This window comes from Euprymna scolopes, chromosome 25, assembly GCF_053919585.1.
Source record: "Euprymna scolopes isolate OS-2025 chromosome 25, ASM5391958v1, whole genome shotgun sequence".
NCBI classification, from domain to species: domain Eukaryota; kingdom Metazoa; phylum Mollusca; class Cephalopoda; order Sepiida; family Sepiolidae; genus Euprymna; species Euprymna scolopes.
Genome location: NC_136506.1, coordinates 67,980,435 through 68,006,404, shown reverse-complemented (window position 1 = coordinate 68,006,404; position 25,970 = coordinate 67,980,435). Strand labels below are relative to the sequence as shown.

The following is a 25,970-nucleotide window of genomic DNA, read 5'->3' as shown; positions in this document are numbered from 1 at the left end:
ATGCAAGACGAAGAAGAAGAAGAAGAAGAAGAAGACGAAGAAGAAGAAGAAGAAGAAGAAGAAGAAGACACTGTCAACATTATTTATCAGATCTGTTTTGGAAGTTCAGGCCATCTAAGTGTGTGTGTGTGTGTGTGTGTGTGTGTGTGTGTGTGTGTGTGTGTGCAGTCAGCACCAACCTTATTCAGGGTTTAACCGGCTTCCTCCGAAGGAGGAAGTTTCATGGAAGTATGAAATTCACAAGCGGTCCCCAGTCGCATGTATAAGGCCATCTAAGTGGACGGATTTGTCTCTTTTCATCACAATAATAACGCGTTTAATGATGCCAAATACCACTGAATTGACCCTTCAACTATTTGGGGTGGTGCCAGTCGATGCCCACTCTAGAAAATTTATGGATGATGATGATGATGATGATGATGATGATGATAGTTGTTGTTGTTGTGGAGGGGGAAGAGGAGAAGGAGGAGGAGGAGGAGGAGGAGGAGGAGGAGAAGATGGAGAAGGAGTTCTACCATTTCTGCCTTGAAACACCAGTACAACTAATTAAAAATGAATTCAACGTTCTTTCATTCAACACGAATTGAAAGGTTAAAAAATATAAATGTATTTTACATTTTAAATTCCAGTTTTTTTTATACTCAGACATTAGCGATCGGACGATCTCATTTTTCAGATGGGTGTGGCAGATGATAGCGTACAAACGATGGAGGAAGCGTATTTTTACACAGATATTTATCTCCCGTCTCGCGGTCTATATTTGCTTTTAGTTCGAACGTTCGAGATGGAGATTTTGCTTGCAGCATCTTTTTGTAGAAATCTTTAATTAAAATAATTTGTGTTCTTTTGTTTTTTAATCATTTTTTTATTAATTTTTTATTAATGCTCGAATCGCAAATGTCTTCGTATCTCTATTAACACATTAGGCTGTTGGTCCGCCTGGTTATCATGTTTGAAATAGCATTTTTCCTTAGTCTGTCTCGCTTAAGTTTCAAATAGCATTTTCCTTGGTCTGTCACACTTAAGTTTGAAATAGCATTATAATGTTGCCACGTTATGCATTGGTTTTAAATAGCATTTTCCCTAGTCTGTCTTGCTTAAGTTTGAAATAGCATTAACGTTGTCATGTCATACATTAGTTTAAAATAGCATTTTCCTTAGTCTGTCACGTTTCAGTTTGAAATAGTATTTTCCCTAGTCTGTCTTGCTTACGTTTGAAATAGCATTAACGTTGTCATGTCATGCATTAGTTTAAAATAGCATTTTCCTTAGTCTGTCCCACTTCAGTTTTAAATAGCATTTTACTTAGTCTGTCTCGCTTAAGTTTGAAATAGCATTAACGATGTCGCGTCATGCATTAGTTTAAAATAGCATTTTCCTTAGTATTTCTCGATTAAGTTTAAAATAGCATTAACGATGTAATGCCATGCATTAGTTTGAAATAGCATTTTCCTTAGTCTGTCACACTTCAGTTTAAAATAGCATTCTCCTTAGTATGTCAGTTTCAGTTTTAAATATCATTTTCATTCTTCTGCAATGCTTCAGGTTGAAAAAGCATTTTAATTGGTCTGTCACACTTCGATAACAAATACAACATTCACAAGCTTATGATTAAAATAATATTTTCAGCGATAATCGTATAGATTTACTGAACGCATCTGTTCTTTTATTATTTCTTATTTATTTGGAATATTTTTTTCATGTGAATTGTAATCGCTGCCAAAGTAAGATGAAAAAAATCCGAGAAAAAAATCTGCCGTCCACTTCCTTTGCTTTTCCAAATTGTATAAATTATCTCTTTCTTTGTTTGAAAAAAAAAGAACGTTCCATTGATCTTTGTTTGTTTGTTCCGCCAAAACTCCTTCAGCAAAATAAATCTTCAGAAGAAAAAATATATGTTCAAATTTTTCCCCATATTTGCCGCCATTTTTTTTTCTAGGCAGGTGGTTTGGTCGGGCGGTATAAGATTTTCCACTAAAATAATTATATTTATTTGCAATTCGTTTTTTTTAGATATATACTCTTATACTTTTTTATCCTAATCTCTCTCACTTTTTCTCTCTTTCTCTCTGCCTTTATATATATATATATATATATATATATATATATATATATATATATATATATATATACATCTATGTATGTACGGCATATATATATATATATATATATATATACTAGCATTTCAGCCCGGTTTTGCCCTGGTGTTTGGATATGTATGTTGAGCAAAAAAAAAAGTGGTAGTAGGAAGGCAGGCTCGAACCTGTATCGCAAAGGAGGAAAAGAACGGGAAAAAACCTGACGTCAATGCTGTTACGACCACCGCCAAACCGGAAGTGATATTTTTTTAAATTTAGGCTAGACAATCGAAAGGAGAGGATGACTTTAAAAATATCGGCGAAAACAAGCGATCCTCCTCCCTGTGGAAAAGTGCCCAGTTTAAAGTGAAGATATTAATGTTTTTAGTCAATATTTTTATATTTGTCGTCTGAAAGGTCGAATTTCAAAACGATACTGATCTTGAGAAAATCTGTCGCCTCTGGCGAAAGTGTTGGGCAGACATGCAAACATACATACATACATTTATATATTGGTAACTAAAAATTTTCGACCCAAACCGATGAAAAAGCTTGCTCTATCTCTGAATACCCGTTATGTAAAATTTCAAATATTTAGACCAGAAATTCTTAAAGTAATTTGGTAGAGACCGCAGAGGTCAATTTTTTTTAACTTTGACCCCTATTATGACCCCTTAACATTTATTGTTAGGGGCCAAATAAAGGAACCTATATCAAAAATTTCAAGTGTTCAAACCCAAAATTGTCGGAGGAGTTTGGTAAAGTTCTCAAAGGTCAAATCGTTGAACTTTGATCCATTAACAGCCTAATTTCCCGCCGAAAACCGATCACAAAGATTTTCCTAAATTTCAGTACCCTGTATATTAAATTTCGAGTATGTAGACTGAAAATTGACAGAGTTATTGCGTAGGGAAATGTACACAGACAGACACACAGACACGTTCACTTATATATATATATATATATATATATATATATATATATATATATATATATATAAAGACTTATTATATCTATACTTGATAAATACACGTAACAGTACGAGTAATATTAATTTCTCTAATTTTGCAGCATCATTTTAATGTCCTTTTACAAAAGATTAAAATCACCATAATGATGATACTAAATTTTATTAATGCGGACTATTATCACCATCTTTCTTAGTTGTTGTTTCCCGACGTTTCGATCAACTATTTATCTGGCCTTCGTCAGGTGGTAACCGCGACGGGATAGGAACTCCGAATCTCCTAACTGCATTCTCAGCAATTACTGGCATCTATAGTTGTCATCTCACCACGTTTTGGCCAAGTAAGCCTCTGACCGGCTTTGGGTAGGATTGAAACCGCTATCTTCAGAGCATTCTCACCTGGAACCCTAGAGATTCAACGTCTCTCTCCATTGCGTCACGGGCCCCGAAGTTCCTATCCCGTCGCGGTTACCACCTGATGAAGGCCAAAGAAATAGTTGGCCGAAACGTCGTGAAACAACAACTAAGAAAGATGAGGATAATAGTCCGCAATAAATAAATTAATACATAATACTCATCTCAATAATGAATTCAAATTAAATAATATATACTAAATTTTATGTCTAGAATTCTTATTTCTACAAATTTTATGTCTAGAATTCTTATTTCTACAAAAATTCTTTGTATGGTTTTAATTCTAGAAAATGTCTCAAATGTATGCCTTAATAGTTCTTAATAAAAGAAATCCAATTGAATGAATTTTGTTTGATTGGTATTTAATGACTACGGATCAAATTCAATATTACATATTTAAAATTTCAACTATGGGTTCTAAACCTTTGAAATATTACGAAGCAATTGAAATTTAGAAAGTATTTATTAATAAATGTCTAATAACTATTGTTAAAATTATACAAAAAAATCGGGAACATCTGAATATTCGCGAAGGACGTCCTCTGTCTTTTTACACCTGCGCTTTTCTGAGCTTCATTCTACGTCCCCCGCTCTCTCTGCAAAACATTCACAACAAACACTCCTCTAGTTACAACCACTGTCAACAATGTCCTCCTAATCGCTCTATGTGCCTAAAACTAGACACATTCACAAAAAAGTCTCTTCTCTAGAACTGTAACTCTATATCGCAGGGCTGCTTTCCAGCTGACTACAACATGGTCGCCTACAAGTTCAATGTAAACGAATTCTTGTTGAGCCTCCTGCCAAATAATTGAATTCTATAATCTATTCAATTTCCACTACTGCCTATCATTGCATACGACGAATTCTGACCGATCCCCAAATCCACACACACTATATATATATATATATATATAACTTTGTTGGTTACATATCTGCATACAAGATGCTGCGATGACTTTTCAGAAAAACTGCATCAGTAGGCCTAGGGCTTCTTGTAGTCTGAACATATAAATATATCATAATAACGGTCTGTTTGTTTTTCGAGCACTTTTTAATAAACACAGGAGTTTCAGCGGATTCACATCTAGGAAACTACAATTATATATATATATATATATATATATATATATATATATATATATATATATATAAAGTGAGGCTGTGTGTGCGTAAGAACAACTCTCAACCTATATACTAAAGGGATTTTTTTTCTACAGGCTTGAAATTTTATATAAAGAGTATTTAGATATGTGGAAAACTTTTTAATCGGTTTTCATCCGGAATAAGGGATTCTACGTCGTCAAAATTAAAACCTTTGTACTTGGATGCGAGTCATCTGATTTTTATCTGTTTGTCAACTGTTTTACGACTGTGCAGGCGCGAATTGTTCATATGACTTCCTTATGTTAAGAATAAGTAAGTTCGAAAACATCTTTTAAATCCTTGACAAGCTGGCTCTATGATTATTGTACTTGACTTATTCGCCGTAGGTTTTGCTTTCGTTCTCAGCTCGATTATTTGTTTTACTTATAAGCGGTGAACAGCTTAGAAAAAAAAACATAATACTTGCATTCACATGTCTCAGTTAATTTCCAAATTTTTTACTTCATTTCTTTTAAAGGAATTTAACGGTTCGTTTAAAACTAGACAACGCCGGGTACATTATATTTCGGTAATTATTTGTGAAAAGACAATTTCTCAACGGACCGTTTTGTTAAAAATTCGACAGTCAACATGTCTTGTTTTTTTTTTGTTTGTTTGTTTTTTTGTGAGTGTAGTAAATACGTATTCCTACGAGTGAGGTGTATGCTTTGGACTTAGACATGATCTACAGTTAAAAGTTAACATCTATTTCAGCTTTACTTTTACAAGTCTGATCATTAATAAATATGTGCGTATTTCAATGACATTTTAAATAGAAATTAATCAATTATAGTTTCAATATTTTAATTTTTTTCTTACTTATGTTTAAGCACACAACATCGCACACTTATTAATCATACTATTCTCGGTTCCCAAAATCAATGGAGATTCGACCATTCCTGTAATGACCTGGTCCCTTTTGATTGCGATGTAATGTTGATTTTGTGCAGTTCTATGAGGTCCACCTTTCCATGCGTTGCCCTCTCTCTTTAAGAAGGGGTTAGTTGTTAATCTCCTGAGGCGCCTTTATCAAGGCTACCTAAGCACATTTTGCAAGCCAGAGTGCTCCTCCTTGTGAGCGCTGCCTTCCCAATCCCATTTTTCGACTGTGGTGGCACAGTTCTTGCAGTGGGAGAGAACTAAATACCCCATGGTGCAAAATCACAAAAACAAAATTGTCTCATTATTTTTCATAATTTTTTTCTGCGTCTATTCATCCAAATTCACAGTTGCTTTTTTTTCTTCCTTTTTTTTTAAATCAACAAATTTTCTTGAAAACGAATTATTTCTTTTCTTGGCACCACTGCAGTTTAATGCCCGTTTTTCAGTGAGTCTCGCTCGATAACGCCCAGCGGAAGACGGAAATTGCCGGATTATACCGAGCGAACAGAAGTCAATAAAAAAGAAAGGAAATAAAACGAACAACCTACCGTAATAATTTCATAAATTTTACTGTTTTATTTTTTTATGGCAACTGTGTTTTGTTTCCTGGGAGTTTGGGGGGGGATAAAAGTTTTGTTTCTTTGAATTAATGAACAAATATTTTTTTGTTGTTTATGTATGGAATGTTATTTTGGTATTTTTTTTACGTCCTACCCCAGCGTAGTATAAACACCATCAACCTCCCCATGTTAATAACGGCTTTCGGAATAAACATCCCCAGCCTCCCCATATTAACAAAGCCTTTCAAGGTTGGGGATGTTTATTCTGAAAATCGTACTTAACATGGAAAGGCCGGGGGTGTTTATACTACGTTGGGACTGCTCTTTCTTTTCTTTTCCGTTTAAATCCTTTCCTTTCATTTATTTTTTCTTTCTTTTTTTTCCAATTTTTACCGTCTGTTCGCTCGCGTCTCTTTTTGCTCTCTCGGTATAATTCGGCGGTTTTCGTCATTTGCCGGGCGTTGCCGGACGTTGCCGGACGTTGTCGGGCGTTGCCGAGCGAGACTCACGGAAAAATGAGTTTCAAACAGCAGAAGTACCTCTTTTCTATTTTCGGATTTTTATTTTAATAAAATTTGCCTGTTTTCTTTTCAATGATGTTTTCTATTTTGTCTTTCTTTTATCGTTCGTAGGAAAAACTTCTGCTGAGTGTGTTGCCGCAGCATGTGGCTATGGAAATGAAAGATGATATCACAACCCCGCATCAAGGGATGTTCCATAAAATCTATATTCAGAGGCATGATAATGTCAGGTAAGGAGATACTTCAATTAATAAAACAACGGACAAGCGATGTAACAAATAGTTTAATTATTTAATGTTTGATACATAATAGTGGTTTCACAACTTCACAATATATGCAGTGCTCGGCTTTGGAAGCAACTCTATAAATACCCTTCGTTTTCCATCCTTCCTCATAGAAGACACTAGCGAGTATCTGTACTACCGTTATTTTCATGGCAAGTGCTCAGCTGAGCTTCAATTCATAGTCTCCCTGTAAAACATCCACGGCAAACATTCTAGTTACAACCTCTGTCAACCACATCACTTGCTCTCTACGCATTTGTGCCTAAAACTAAATGAAAATCTTATGAGCAAATATTTTCTTCACTTGTGGAACACAATATCATGGGACTGTCTCATAGCCGACATTGTCATTTTCAAATCTAACGTAAACAAATTCTTGTTGATCTATTCCCGTAAATAATCAATTTCTACCCCATTTTCCACAATTACCAATCATCACAGCGTACGCTTATTAACATTTATTCCTGAGTGAACTCTGCGTTTTCATGAGCGGTGATTTCCTACTAAAAAATTAAACTCATTATACACGCACTGCTTTCACCTCATCAAGCTGACTCGACACATTTTTAAAAAGTCGATGATAGTTAACTTTTAACAATCCCATGTTTTGCTGTATATATGGGGTTTTCAAGGGTAATTCTTGGCCTGAAGATGTAATCTCCCCAGTAACGGGTGATTACAGAAACATGTATGCACATATATAGCCGTTTGTATAAATAAATTCAATATATATATATAAAGTAGTAGCGTTCGTGTGTGTGTGTGTGTCTGTGTGTACAACTACTAATCACCAAAGAAATATAAAGGTCATATGTGTGTACACCTCTCCTGGTCAAGAAATATTAATGCCCATGTTAGGATACTTCTGTCAAAGGAGACATTATACGGACTTTCAATATATAGCATTCTTTAAACCACTTTTTCATTACTGAGTTACGGTCATTAACATATCACATTAAATGCAATCTATTTAAATAATTACCTCGATGGCATTACTTATTCGACATAATAGCTTTGTTTAAACTGTACTAATTAAAAAAAAAATAATTATTTAGTTTATTTAAATTTCAAGTTATGTTTCATTTAATTTATTTTATCTGAAATCTAAAACCGTTTTATTTTCAAACCAAAAATCAGAACAGCAAAAGGGAAATAACTGTGATAGCTTAATTGAAAATTTGTTTTAAACGGAGCACGTTATTAAATATTTCCTGTTTTTGTTTTCATTTCGAAATATTATTCTAAGCTGAATTATTTTTTTTATTTTAATTCGGAGGAAATTTATTTTTCGCTTATTCTTAATTTTTAAGTAACCTTTTTTATTTGTTCGAGAAAAATAATTAAAACTAATGTCCTCATTTACTTGCATCCTTACGAGGGCAGAATTAGTCACAGAGACACATGTTAACAAAATCCATCATCCCCTGCCTTTTTTGTTTTTTGTTTATCAAATTTAATCGGTGTTGCCCAGGATTTACTATAATAATTATACCACAGCAAGTGTGTTTAATTGCCTGCGAAACAGATTTTCTTAATAATTTATAATTCCTTAAATTAAAAATGGTCAATTTTTACGATGTGACCCAGCGTCGTTTAACCCCTACAAAAAATGGGCAATGTCAAGTTTATTTCCAACTCCTCAAAAAACTTGAACATGACGACTGTTAATGGTTTTCGATAGTGCTAAAATATCACATTTAAATTTGGGTCAGATAAGTAGTTTTTACGATATGAAAAGTTACTTTTTCAAAATGTGGGGGATCACTGTCCCATATAAATTTAACGTAAAATGGGCACCCACTTTCTAACCACCTAATAATTTTTTCATATCATAAAACAAATGTAACTGTGATATTCGTTTTCAGCACCACCGAAAACCGGCGCTGTTTTTTTACGAAGAGATTCGTTTATTTTTCATAATTTAGAACGTAAATAATGCTGTCAGTAAGCTCACACGAGGGGTTTACAAAAATATATTTTTGTTTTTCATTTTTTTTTTTTTGAGGTGGGTATTCAATTATAGAATTTATATAGATTTTACCGGGTGCGTCTGTAGTTTACTTAACCGCCTCCTAATGTAAACAGAATTTTTGTGAAATGTTAAACTGCAGAAGCACCTGTTAACAACTATACAAGTTGTATAATGAAAAAAGAACGAAAAACAAAAGTATGCTTTTGTAAACTTACTAACAGCATAAATAGCGTCCTAAATTATGACATAAAAAAATGAACGCATCTCTTAGTAAAAAAAAAAAAAAAAACGCGCAATTTTCGGGGGTGCTATAAACGAATATCACAGTTAAATTTTTTTTATGATATGAAGAAATTACTAGGTGACAAGAAAGTGGGTGCTCATTTTACGTTAAATTTATATAGGAAAGTGATCCCCCGCTTTTTAAACAGTAATTTCTTCATATCATGAAAACTACTTATCTGCCCCAAATTTAAACGTAATATTCGTTTTCAGCACCACCGAAAACCATTAAATGTCGTCATTTTAAAGTTTTGGGGGGGGGGAGTTGAAAAGAAACTTGACATTGACCAAAAATATTAAGACCTGGTTTTTTTGTGGCCTAATACGTTTAAGCAGTCTTTTAGCAGTATCAGAATTTTGGGGACATTCGCAGGCGAAGTCGCCATTTTGAATATACACCTATCTTTCTATCAGATTTTAATAATAGTAAAACGTAATTTAAACCCGTAAATTTTATTTCAATAAAACGAGCAAAGACCAAATTTTAATATCATAAAAGCTTTAATAGAGAAATAAACAATTTTATTTATTTTTCCGTCGATTTCTTCACTTAAGTGACACTTAACATTCGAACAATAACATTACTTGAATCTTACGATAATTATTTTAACGGCAAAATAAAGAACTTACCTGGTTAATGAGTAAGATATGCTTTCTTTTAATCTTCCTGTATGAGAATTTATTCATATTTATGTATTATAATCCATGTATTTTTAAATGGAAGGATTTTTCCAACACAAAAGTTGTAACGACACAGGAAGTGAAAAATTATCTCTTACTTATGTACGGAGGCCTATAAGTGTAAAAAAAAACCACTAATTCAGAAACCTTAATAATCTCGATATTGGATTATATTCCTTCAAATTTTCCACTTTTAAAGGTTTTCGGAGGCGCTGAAAACATAAATAAACATTTATATATACGGCAAACGAACCTAATAGTTTCCAAGATAAAAGATTTTACAAATGGTCACAAAGTGGGGGGTCACTTTTCTATAATGATGTGACGTCAAATGGGCACCCACTTTATGGCCACATTGCAATGAACAGATTGACGGTAGCAGTACGTTTTTGCCTGACTTAAGGGAGATAACTTGTCCGGTTTTTTTTATTTTTGTGCCTTGACGCTATCGTAGACAAAATCTGATAGTTTTCATTTTTTCATTAACACGGATTACTATATGACGCAGATGTTCAATGGTATTTTTCTTTTTTTAATATCTTAAAGAAATACCTGAATATTTTTTTTATTATACTATAAATCTGCATTATCCGAATTCGTCTTTGTTTTTTTATATATCGAAAAAAAGGAAACCAGGAATTAAATATAATTCTATAAACTGATGGACTATTAATTACTGGAACATTCTAAACAAAACTTAAGCTTCCACGTAAAAAAAAAAAAAAAAAAAAAAAAAAACACGTGGTTATCGAAAAAAGAAGGATTTAAATTTTGGACTTTACCGGTAAATTACCAGATAAGTGATATTTTTTTGTTGTTTTAAATTTGAGTATTTTATTTATTCATGTTTTATCTTCAATTTGTGATATATAAAACGTTTAAAGCAAAATTAATTATTAAATTTCTCATAGACATTCCAAAATGGGGGGGGGGTGAATTTATAAAACAACGTTTGTCTAAAATATTATATTTAGTTTATCGGAAAGAGCATAAAATTTTACATTCACCCTGAAAAAAAACGTAACAATTGAACGAATAGGAAAATTTTGATAGATTTTTAAAGTTTAAAAATTGAAAAATATTCATCTCATAAAAATCAATTGATTTCACTACGTAACAAAATGGCTTCCCAGAACGCACGCACGCACTTTGTAAACAATGTTTTTTAAACAATGAAAAATACTATTTCTATTATTTTTTAAACAACTTTAATAGTTTATTTTGGAAGCATATTCTATAAAGAAAATAAATAACCCACTTTAGAAAGAGAAATTACGAGTTTTCTATATTTTAATCGCAGTTTTCTGTTAGGGGTGTCAAAAATTCCCCCAAAATTCTGATACTGCTAGCAGTCTTTATATATAATATGGAAGAAGAAATTTTGAAAAAAAAAATTAACATTTTAGCGTGGGGGATAACTTTTCTATATAAATTTAACGTAAAATGAGAACCCACTTTTTTGTGGGGGGGGCGGGAATTACATTTGAAACATAAAATAACGGTAAATTTAATCATTTTTTATGAAACCATTATGTACTTTCACCTAACAATTTTATAAACTGAACGAACCCCAAAATAGGACAAATTCAATTGGGGGGGGGGGGTGATTACATTAGAAATATAAAATGACGAAGAATGTCATTTAATTAATTTTGGAATTAATTTTTGGTAGAACTTTTTTTTTTCTTTTTTTTTGCGATTGCACGTGCATTCACTGCTATTTTTATTGAAACAAAAGTTATAATGATTTATTTTTAATTATCTTTACTTTGAGGGCGTATTTCCAGTGCTCAATATCCGGAGAACAGTGCTCAATATCCGGTGAACAGTTACTTCTCTTTGTAGCCCTTCTGCCGAAATAACTGGTGGAGAGGATATCACATACTTCTTTTTGGGGGCGATTACATTTACATGTTTTCATTCGTTCTTTTATTTTGTTGTGGGGGTATCCACATTGCCCATGATGAAAATAATTAGTATACCAGTGTGTTTCAAACAGAACTTCATGTCAACCCAGGCAACGCTGGGTACCCATGCTGATATATATATATATATATATATGTGTGTGCTAATATATATATATATATATATATATATATGTGCTAATATATATATATATATATATATGTGCTAATATATATATATATATATATATGTGCTAATATATATATATATATATATATATATGTGCTAACATATATATATATATATATATGTGCTAATATATATATATATATGTGCTAATATATATATATATATGTGCTAATATATATATATATATATATATGTGCTAATATATATATATATATATGTGCTAATATATATATATATATATATGTGCTAATATATATATATATATATGTGCTAATATATATATATATATATATGTGCTAATATATATATATATATATGTGTGCTAATATATATATATATATATGCTAATATATATATATATATATATGCTAATATATATATATATATATATATATTTGCTAATATATATATATATATATTTGCTAATATATATATATATATATATGCTAATATATATATATATATATATATATATTTGCTAATATATATATATATATATATATATATGCTAATATATATATATATATATATTTGCTAATATATATATATATATATATGCTAATATATATATATATATATATATATGCTAATATATATATATATATATATGCTAATATATATATATATATGCTAATATATATATATATATATATGCTAATATATATATATATATATATATATGCTAATATATATATATATATATGCTAATATATATATATATATATATGCTAATATATATATATATATATGCTAATATATATATATATGCTAATATATATATATATATATATATATGCTAATATATATATATATATATATGCTAAAATATATATATATATATATGCTAATATATATATATATATGCTAATATATATATATATATATATGCTAATATATATATATATATATATATATGCTAATATATATATATATATATGCTAATATATATATATATGCTAATATATATATATATGCTAATATATATATATATATATGCTAATATATATATATATATGCTAATATATATATATATATGCTAATATATATATATATATATGCTAATATATATATATATATATGCTAATATATATATATATATATGCTAATATATATATACATATATATATATGCTAATATATATATATATATGCTAATATATATATACATATATATATATGCTAATATATATATATATATGCTAATATATATATATATATATGCTAATATATATATACATATATATATATGCTAATATATATATATATATATATGCTAATATATATATATATATATATATGCTAATATATATATATATATATATGCTAATATATATATATATGCTAATATATATATATATATATATATGCTAATATATATATATATATATACTAATATATATATATATATGCTAATATATATATATATATATATATATATATATATGCTTATATATATATATATATATATATGCTAATATATATATATATGCTAATATATATATATATGCTAATATATATATATATGCTAATATATATATATATGCTAATATATATATATATATATGCTAATATATATATATATATGCTAATATATATATATATGCTAATATATATATATATATGCTAATATATATATATATATGCTAATATATATATATATATATATGCTAATATATATATATATGCTAATATATATATATATATATATATGCTTATATATATATATATGCTAATATATATATATATATATATATGCTAATATATATATATATATATATATGCTAATATATATATATATATGCTAATATATATATATATATATATATGCTAATATATATATATATATGCTAATATATATATATATATATATGCTAATATATATATATATATGCTAATATATATATATATATATATGCTAATATATATATATATATGCTAATATATATATATATATATGCTAATATATATATATATATGCTAATATATATATATATATATATGCTAATATATATATATATGCTAATATATATATATATATATATATATGCTAATATATATATATATATATGCTAATATATATGCTAATATATATATATATATATATGCTAATATATATATATATATGCTAATATATATAAACATATATATATATATGCTAATATATATATATATATGCTAATATATATATATATATGCTAATATATATATATATATATGCTAATATATATATATATATATATGCTAATATATATATATATGCTAATATATATATATATATGCTAATATATATATATATGCTAATATATATATATATTTATATGCTAATATATATATATATATATATGCTAATATATATGCTAATATATATATGCTAATATATATGCTAATATATATATATATATATGCTAATATATATATATATATATGCTAATATATATATATATATGCTAATATATATATATATATATATATGCTAATATATATATATATGCTAATATATATATATATGCTAATATATATATATATGCTAATATATATATATATATATATATATATGCTAATATATATATATATATATATATGCTGATATATATATATATATATGCTAATATATATATATATATGCTAATATATATATATATATATATATATGCTAATATATATATATATATATGCTAATATATATATATATATATGCTAATATATATATATATATGCTAATATATATATATATATATATATATATGCTAATATATATATATATATATATATATGCTAATATATATATATATATATATGCTAATATATATATATATATATATGCTAATATATATATATATATATGCTAATATATATATATATATATATATATATATGCTAATATATATATATATATATGCTAATATATATATATATATGCTAATATATATATATATATGCTAATATATATATATATATGCTAATATATATATATATATATATATATGCTAATATATATATATATATATATGCTAATATATATATATATATATATGCTAATATATATATATATATATATGCTAATATATATATATATATATGCTAATATATATATATATATGCTAATATATATATATATATGCTAATATATATATATATATATATATGCTAATATATATATATATATATATATGCTAATATATATATATATATATGCTAATATATATATATATATATGCTAATATATATATATATATATGCTAATATATATATACATATATATGCTAATATATATATATATATATGCTAATATATATATATATATATGCTAATATATATATATATATATATATGCTAATATATATATATATATATGCTAATATATATATATATATATATGCTAATATATATATATATATATATATATATATATATGCTAATATATATATATATATATGCTAATATATATATATATATATATGCTAATATATATATATATATATATATGCTAATATATATATATATATATATATATATATATGCTAATATATATATATATATATGCTAATATATATATGCTAATATATATATATATATATATGCTAATATATATATATATATATATATGCTAATATATATATATATATATATATGCTAATATATATATATATATATATATGCTAATATATATATATATATATATATGCTAATATATATATACATATATATATATGCTAATATATATATATATATATATATATATGCTAATATATATATATATATGCTAATATATATATATATATGCTAATATATATATATATATATGCTAATATATATATATATATATATGCTAATATATATATATATATGCTAATATATATATATATATATGCTTATATATATATATATATATATATATATATGCTAATATATATATATATATGCTAATATATATATATATATGCTAATATATATATATATATATATGCTAATATATATATATATGCTAATATATATATATATATATATATATATATATATATGCTAATATATATATATATATATATATGCTAATATATATATATATGCTAATATATATATATATATATGCTAATATATATATATATATATGCTAATATATATATATATATGCTAATATATATATATATATATATATATATATATGCTAATATATATATATATATATATATGCTAATATATATATATATATATATGCTAATATATATATATATATATATGCTAATATATATATATATATATATGCTAATATATATATATATATATATGCTAATATATATATATATATATATGCTAATATATATATATATATATGCTAATATATATATATATATATGCTAATATATATATATATATATGCTAATATATATATATATATATGCTAATATATATATATATGCTAATATATATATATATATGCTAATATATATATATATGCTAATATATATATATATATATGCTAATATATATATATATGCTAATATATATATATATATGCTAATATATATATATATATATATGCTAATATATATATATATATATATGCTAATATATATATATATATATATATATATATGCTAATATATATATATATATGCTAATATATATATATATATGCTAATATATATATATATATGCTAATATATATATATATATGCTAATATATATATATATATATATGCTAATATATATATATATATATATATGCTAATATATATATATATATATATATGCTAATATATATATATATATATGCTAATATATATATATATATATGCTAATATATATATATATATATATGCTAATATATATATATGCTAATATATTTATATATATATATATATATATATGCTAATATATATAAATATATATATATATGCTAATATATATATATATATATATGCTAATATATAAATATATATGTAAATATATATATATATATATGCTAATATATATATATATATATATGCTAATATATATATATATATGCTAATATATATATATATATGCTAATATATATATATATGCTAATATATATATATATATATATGCTAATATATATGCTAATATATATGCTAATATATATGCTAATATATATATGCTAATATATATGCTAATATATATATATATATATATATGCTAATATATATATATATATATATGCTAATATATATATATATGCTAATATATATATATATATATATATATATATATGCTAATATATATATATATATATGCTAATATATATATATATATATGCTAATATATATATATATATGCTAATATATATATATATATATGCTAATATATATATATATATGCTAATATATATATATATATATATATATATGCTAATATATATATATATATGCTAATATATATATATATGCTAATATATATATATATATATATATGCTAATATATATATATATATATATATGCTAATATATATATATATATATATATGCTAATATATATATATATATATATGCTAATATATATATATATATATGCTAATATATATATATATATATGCTAATATATATATATATATATATATGCTAATATATATATATATATGCTAATATATATATATATATATGCTAATATATATATATATATGCTAATATATATATATATATATATATGCTAATATATATATATATATATATATATGCTAATATATATATATATTAGCATATATATATATATATATATATATATGCTAATATATATATATATATATGCTAATATATATATATATATAGATATATATATGCTAATATATATATATATATATGCTAATATATATATATATATATATATATATATGCTAATATATATATATATATATATATGCTAATATATATATATATATATATATATATGCTAATATATATATATATATATGCTAATATATATATATATATAGATATATATATATGCTAATATATATATATATATATATGCTAATATATATATATATATAGATATATATATATGCTAATATATATATATATATATATATATGCTAATATATATATATATATATGCTAATATATATATATATATATATATATGCTAATATATATATATATATATGCTAATATATATATATATATATATATGCTAATATATATATATATATATGCTAATATATATATACATATATATATATGCTAATATATATATATATATGCTAATATATATATACATATATATATATGCTAATATATATATATATATATATGCTAATATATATATATATATGCTAATATATATATATATATATATGCTAATATATATATATATATATATGCTAATATATATATATATATATGCTAATATATATATATATATATATGCTAATATATATATATATATATATGCTAATATATATATATATGCTAATATATATATATATATGCTAATATATATATATATATGCTAATATATATATATATGCTAATATATATATATATATGCTAATATATATATATATATGCTAATATATATATATATATATATATATATGCTAATATATATATATATATATATATATGCTAATATATATATATATATATATATGCTAATATATATATATATATGCTAATATATATATATATATATATGCTAATATATATATATATGCTAATATATATATATATATATATGCTAATATATATATATATGCTAATATATATATATATATATATATATATGCTAATATATATATATATGCTAATATATATATATATATATATATATATATATGCTAATATATATATATATATGCTAATATATATATATATATATGCTAATATATATATATATATATGCTAATATATATATATATATATGCTAATATATATATATATATATATGCTAATATATATATATATATATGCTAATATATATATATATATATATGCTAATATATATATATATATGCTAATATATATATATATATATATGCTAATATATATATATATATGCTAATATATATATATATATATATGCTAATATATATATATATATATATATATATATATGCTAATATATATATATATATATATATATATGCTAATATATATATATATATATATATATATATATATTATCTTGTCATAAATATACATATATAAATGTACCGTTTTCGATTGAAGCCAGACACCACAAAGTGGGCTATACACATCTTTATTTATTTTCAAAGAAAAGGGTGATTGCCAATGGGATGCGAGTGACTACTAATTGGCATCATGTCTACATGAGACTATGTAGAGAGTTAAACTATGAAATGCTTGTTCACGTTATATTTAGACGTTTTTCGTGTTAGTAGAATCAGTTAAGTAGTAAGCACCGAGGGAATTCTAAAGTCTAGCAGTTTTGAGGGAAGAGACTATTAGAGTGGGTTTTCTGGTATCTAGGGACTTGAATGGTAAAGATTTACCGTTTGTCAGGTTAGTCGAGATAGCATAAGTCATATGAGTTCATCACGGCACGTTCCATTAACGTGCGTGTAAAACATTCACAGAGATACAACATCCAAGTGATGGGACATGGGTTGTAGCTTGGTTGATAATGTCGGACCTATTAGATTGGAGACTTTTTTGGACGCTGTCTACAAAGGAGAGATTAGTGGAAGATGCACCAGCCTAGACGTGCCAACCATACTTTGTGCATGGGTGAATGGTGGCTTTGTAGAAATATTAAATATAAAATTACCCATAATGCATCATCCACTGCCAAAACGACAAAGAAAACAAGAACAATTTCCACCATTCTGTTCTTAGAACATATGCAATAACCGGAGAGAATGTAACAAAAAATGGAGGAAATAATTAGGAACATTCAAATAGACGAAAACAAGCAAAACCGTTTTTTTTTTTCCTTTTTGCTTATACGGAATCTTCCTACGACACACAGAATATATAGTTAACATGGCTGTAAGGAAAAAAATCAAGTTTTCTCTGTGTTTTATTGCTGTTCATTTCAAATACAACCTCGTGCATCTATGAGGTGTTTCGTCTGTCAGGATCTTATATAAAAGTTTATTGACTATAGTGAAATGAGGTCGTAAATATACGGTAGCATTTAATGCTACAAAGACTAAGCTTTCCACAAACACCTCGGCCACCAATTGCCATGACAAATAACACCCTACCTTATAGCTCACACTTCAAACATTTCGGCTTAACATTCACATGTAACATAAATTGGCACAAATACACTGAGGACATTGCCATGTTAACTGCAAAAAGGTGAGATGTTTCTATCGTCCTAGAAAATTACTTACACAAGAGAGCATCCAAAATATATTTACAAAGCCACAATTCGCCCATGCAATAGATAGTGTGATAGTGCATCTAATACTTGTCTCACACTTTTAGACACGGTCAAAAAATGTTTCAAATCTAATTGGCATCGGTTAAACTTAAACCTCTGTCCCATCGTAGTATAGTTGCATCCCTGTGCAAATACTTTAATGGAATGTGCTCTGATTAACTAATTAAACTTTTGGCCCCTCGACTTCCGACCAACCCGATCAGCAACAAAACCTCCACCTCTTAACTGCTGATGTCATTAGGTGCCGGAAAACTTCATAAAATCCAAAATCCAACTGCCTATCTCGGAGTTCAGGCTTCAGCTAACTAAGCGACTGACTAAAATCCCCGTTCAGTGTCGTTTCTATTGTTCTCTTGACCTTCCCCAAAAAATACCTACATGCGCATTATTCGATCCTTAGTTCATTGTTCAGTCCTTTTAATATCGCAATTCATCACGCCCTAATTTAAACTCTAGTCTTATTTCTCTTTGTCTATGTTAAGAACAAATTTCTGTCCATTATTTATTGATAAATCATTTTCCTATTTTATTTGTTTTCCTAACGGCCGCAGATTGACCCTGTATCAGAGTATGATACGGAAAGAAAATAGAATATTAAGAAGATCTCAATCATACTTATAAGAGCAACCGAACTCATAAAAAGAATTTCAAAAACTACCTGGCAAATATATCCGGTGAATCAAGTGCAAGAGAGACACAAACAATCGAACTTAAATAGACGGTTAAAATCTTTAAAAGATCGCTCGGTTAGAATGTATGAGATAGTGAGGCATCCGGTACGATATCCTATTGCTAGCTTGAACAGAACGATAGAAAAATGTATTTTTTAAGTTGTCAGCACCTTTGTCATCGTGAGAAAAAGATGGACTTTAAAAGTGAGATACTAAAAATATAAATCTAATAGACGCATCTTTTCTTTCCATGTATGTTTTTCCTGCGTTCACTTTTGCAGGGAGACGGCAGGTGTTTTGAAATAATGAGATTGCTAAAGGTTATAATTCTTTGAGAGTTCTTAATTTTTAATTCTTTATTTCGCATTGTGTTTTCCGTTTCCCCAGTATTTATTAAACTCTCGTTCCTTTGAAAAAATAACTTATTTAATCGATCCATTCGAAAAAAAAATTTTTTTTCTCTCCTTGACATTAAAACATATGATGCTGCTCGCCGCCAAATCTACTTTTTCGTGTTCAATAATTTCTGTTTTACAACTAAGACACAATTAAGAAAAATAGAGGAACGGGTTTTAATATTTGCACTGTTTTTCGCACGAAAAAAGAAATCCTTCAACGAAATCTTATAGATTTAATGTTGTTCATTACACGGTAATTTCACCCTAAATAAATCAAATTATGTTTCTGAATTTTTTAGATGAAGAATGATTATTCGTATTATTTGGATTCTTCATACTACTGTTCTCATTATTTGTGTTATTTTCAAAACGTTTTCGTCGATGTAACATCCGACCTTCTTCAAGTGTATCTTGTCAAAATCGGGAATGCACAATAATCCGTAGCATAGTAGATAAAGTATTTATTAAAGTGAAGTTGTAAGTTATACTCTTCTGAAAGTTGAAAGTGTGTTACACAAGTTGTAAGAGCATGCTACCCCTTGAAATAAATAAAGGGTCCTGTTCGAAATTCTGTGCAGATTCCCTAGTTCGACAGAAACATTCCAGAGTTAGACACAAGTTATACCTGATGAAGGTTGGAGGCTACATCGACCTAAACGTTGTGAAAATAACACTCAGGATGAGAACAGTAGTATATATATATATATATATATATATATATATATATATATATATATATATATATATATATATATATATATATAATGATTGCTACTTCTTGACAGAAGCTTGCTATCTCTTCAGTTGTGTTCAGTTGTGTTGTGCGTCTATGTGCGTGTAGGTGACTTTTTAATCCAGCTTTAGTCCTACATGAAAATACACATATGTGTCATAAAAACTCCTTCTTGTAAAGGTGATCGCATGATAATATTGTGAATCCTCGAATGTCGTGCAATGCCACGTTTAGATTTGCAGATTAGACCACAAATATGACAACTTAGCGTTGCCAGGTATGCTGTAGAAGATTCCTGATAAGACTGCCGTTTCTGTCTTTGATTGTGTGGTTTCAGATGATTTACAAAACCAGCTGTTGACAAAAGGTATCTGCCACATACAGTGCACTTCAGTTCTTGTTGTAATTTCTCTGACATTATATTTTCGTCCTGTTTTCTTAAAACACGCTTTAAGACAGCAAGATCTACACGCTGCTCTTCAAAAATTTTACAACTTTTTCTGATTGTTTTTCTCCGCAGTGATCGATCTCTCGCCTGGGCTTCCTAGTTATGTACATCCATCTGAAGTATTTTTTATTGTTTTTTTAAAAGAATCCTTAAACCTTTTTCTTGGTTTATGTTTTGGTCTTTTGCCCCTATTTATCTCGCTATAAAACGGTTGTTTAGAAAGTCTTTTGTCCTCCATCCTAACCAAGTCTAGTTCAGCGCATCTGATTTTGAATGATTTTCATTTCAATACTATTTGACCGTTCAAGAACTACAGTGTCAGGCGTTAGAATCCTCCAGTTAATATTATCCGAATACAACTTTGGTGAAACCTTTCGAATAACTTAGGATGCCTTCTATGTGTTGTCCAAACCTCTGACCCATATAGTAGCGTAGAGATAACGCATACTTAAACACTCAGCTTTGTTTTTGATGTGATTCCTCGATCTGACCACACACGTTTCTCCAGTTTGCCAAAAGCAGAACTGGCTTTGGTTATTCTGTGATTCATATCAGTATCAAGCATACAGTCCTTAGCGAACTACCCAGATATACAAAATTGCCTGTGACATTAAACTTCTTACCATCAACCAAAATGTTCGGTTCAACATATCACATTCTTATAGGAGGAGAATACATAACATATGTTTCCTTGAGGCTGATTGTAAGTCCAAAAGCTTTACAAACCCCTGATAACTTGTCCATAATCAATTGTGTATCTGTTTCTGAATGTGAAACAAGGTCTGCATCATCTGCATATAAAAGTTCAAGAACAAAATTCTGAAAAGTGTTCGACTTTGCGTTGAGATGTCTAAGTTTATATGATGCGCGAAACCGAAACTTCACTCCAATATCGCAATTGTTAAAAGCATGCACCAGCGTCACAACGAAAAATATGGAAAATAATGTACGATTAAGTGTATCACCTTGTTCCACACCGTTTTCAAATGAAACTGGATCAGACAGGGATCCATCAAAGTCCACTTGGGCTTTCATAGAAAAATAAACAGAAAATCATTTTAAAAAATAATAGTTAATTAAGGGCAGTTACACACAAATGTTTTAAATGTGGGAAAAACTAGTCCCCCCAAAGTAGACACACAGAACTTGAAAATTCGTTTCAGGCTTTCTTTTACTTTTTACAAATAATTTTCTATTGTTACGTTGTTATTGTGTTACAAAATTCAAATTTCAAAGAAAAAAAGTCACTTGTAAAATTTTATTTACCAAAACAAAATATTAATAAAATCTCGGCTGAAAGTTGTGACTGTGACTAAATTCGTTTAGTCTTTATTTCAATAATAAAAAAATAAATTTGTTTGCTTTTTTTGTTATTGTTTTTTTACAACGATTAAAATAAAATTTAAAGTTGCACACTGGATTAAAAAAATGTCATAGCTTTCTTTAGTAAATCTCTTTTTAGGTATGGATTTAAAAAGTATTTGTTAAAAATAACCTCTCGAAACTTCGGATTAAATTCCTTTAATTGCTTATTACAAGATTGTTTTACGATATTTTACGCTGACAGACCCGGCCGATTGCCTGCGTCGAATTTGCTTTAATCAAAGGAAGTGGCAATTAGTCATACATGGATCGTGCCTAATTTTTAGTCGTACATTTTTAGTAAAACTGTGAAATTTATTGTTGTTAACGGATTCAATATTTTATTGAATTTCGTTTGAAAATAATGATCAGACAATCGCTTTTGAATGCTTGCCTTCGTATCATTTTACTAGTGGATTTGTGTTAGTGATGTTACCAAACAGGCAGACGACAATCATGATTTTTAGTGTCTTTTTTTAATGAGATTTGGGTGTTGATGAGTAAAATTGTAGCATCTACCTGCCACTATACTTAAGGGGATTTTACATGAAGAAAACATTGCAGAAGCAATTATTGTAATTGTTAAACTTCCACAATGGTATACGCTTTGTTTTTTTTTGTTTTTGTTGTTGTTTTTTTTTCCTGTTTCTTTTTTTTTTGTATCGATTCACCAAAGCATTCTCTATTTCATGGTATATTTGCAACATTGGGTTTTCGAAAAGAAAATTGTAAAATTTATTTTTAAATATTTTAAAGTTGTGTATACTGTAAAAATAATGAATATGTATTTTTTTTTTAATGCTAATCTCACAGATGATAATGATTTATAACATATTAAACGAATTTTATAATTCAAAATACAAAAGCTGAAAAATTAAATACATTCAAAATTCGGGTTTTATTTTCAGAATTTAAAGGGTTGCTCTTGCATTTTGTATTTTTTTCTTTTTCTACATTCTTCCTCATCTCCCCCATACATGAAGTATATTTCCACATCCGGCTTTTTATTTTAAGTGTACGAGTCACCAAAAATGAAGAGGGGGGTCTGTATGAAAAGAATTATATATATATATATATATATATATATATATATATATATATATATATATATATATATAGAGAGAGAGAGAGACAGACAGACAGACAGACAGACAGACAGACAGAGACAGAGAGAGAGAGGGAGATAGATAGATAGATAGATAGATAGATAGATAGATAGATTATTAAAAATTAAACTTTCGTTCTTCACGTAACAATCAGTGAAAAACTTCATATTGATCAGATAATTATCAGGGTTTTCGTAGATTTTTAAAGAGAGACTCCGTAAAAACAAAACTTACAACCCCTCTCCATTTTGTCCGTTTCTATCTTTAATAAGGGGCACGGCTTTAAAGTGCTACTAGTGGAATCCTTTATAAAATTGTGATTCTTTTCGCCGATCTAACCATATTTGGTATGAATAAACATGAGTCTATGCCTAATATCTACCAAGTTTCAGCCATATATGGGCAGTCATATTTGGTTTATTGCTATTTACTGACAATAGGATTCACGATCATCGGATCTTAAGATTTCAATATGTGGGATTATCTCAACGGTAATGTTTTTCAAAAAATTCTTATTTTTAAACTGGAAAAGTCTATCACACGTCGTGTCCAAGTTCGTTTCTCATTAAATTGCGATGAACTAAATACTGTGGGATAGAACTACTATTAATTACAGAGCGGTGGTGAACAGGTTAGGTATAGATTAAAATTTATTTCAGCAAAATACGGTTGGGTTGGAGAAAAAATTATGAATTTATTTGAGGGCCACTCCATATATTTATTTATTCAGTACACATCAATAATTCCCGGTCGGACCCCCAATTGCTTCATAATACCTTCGACTATTTCTGTCACTATTTTTTCTTTTGTTTTTTTCTTTTTTTTCTGTTTTTCATTTAAGCGGCATTGGAGTAAAAAAAAAAATATGTTGGCATCGTTAATTGAATTAACTTAGCTGGCAAGCCTTCCTCCTTGACATGACACCTGGTCTAAATTGACGACTCAAAGACGTGTAACATAGCGCGTATGTGCGTATGTAAATGCATGCGAAATGACGTCACCAGTAAA

At 26.5% G+C, this 25,970-nt stretch overlaps 1 protein-coding gene across 1 annotated transcript in view; it reads left to right on the top strand.

Annotated features, from left to right (window-relative positions):
• Window positions 1-25,970, top strand: part of LOC145247222 (uncharacterized) — a 341,528-nt gene that overhangs the window by 38,641 nt on the left and 276,917 nt on the right. Inside the window, exon 2 of the mRNA XM_080108849.1 lies at window positions 6,680-6,798. Within this exon, the coding sequence (XP_079964975.1) occupies window positions 6,680-6,798 (119 nt within the window). The remainder of the gene's footprint in view (window positions 1-6,679; window positions 6,799-25,970) is intronic.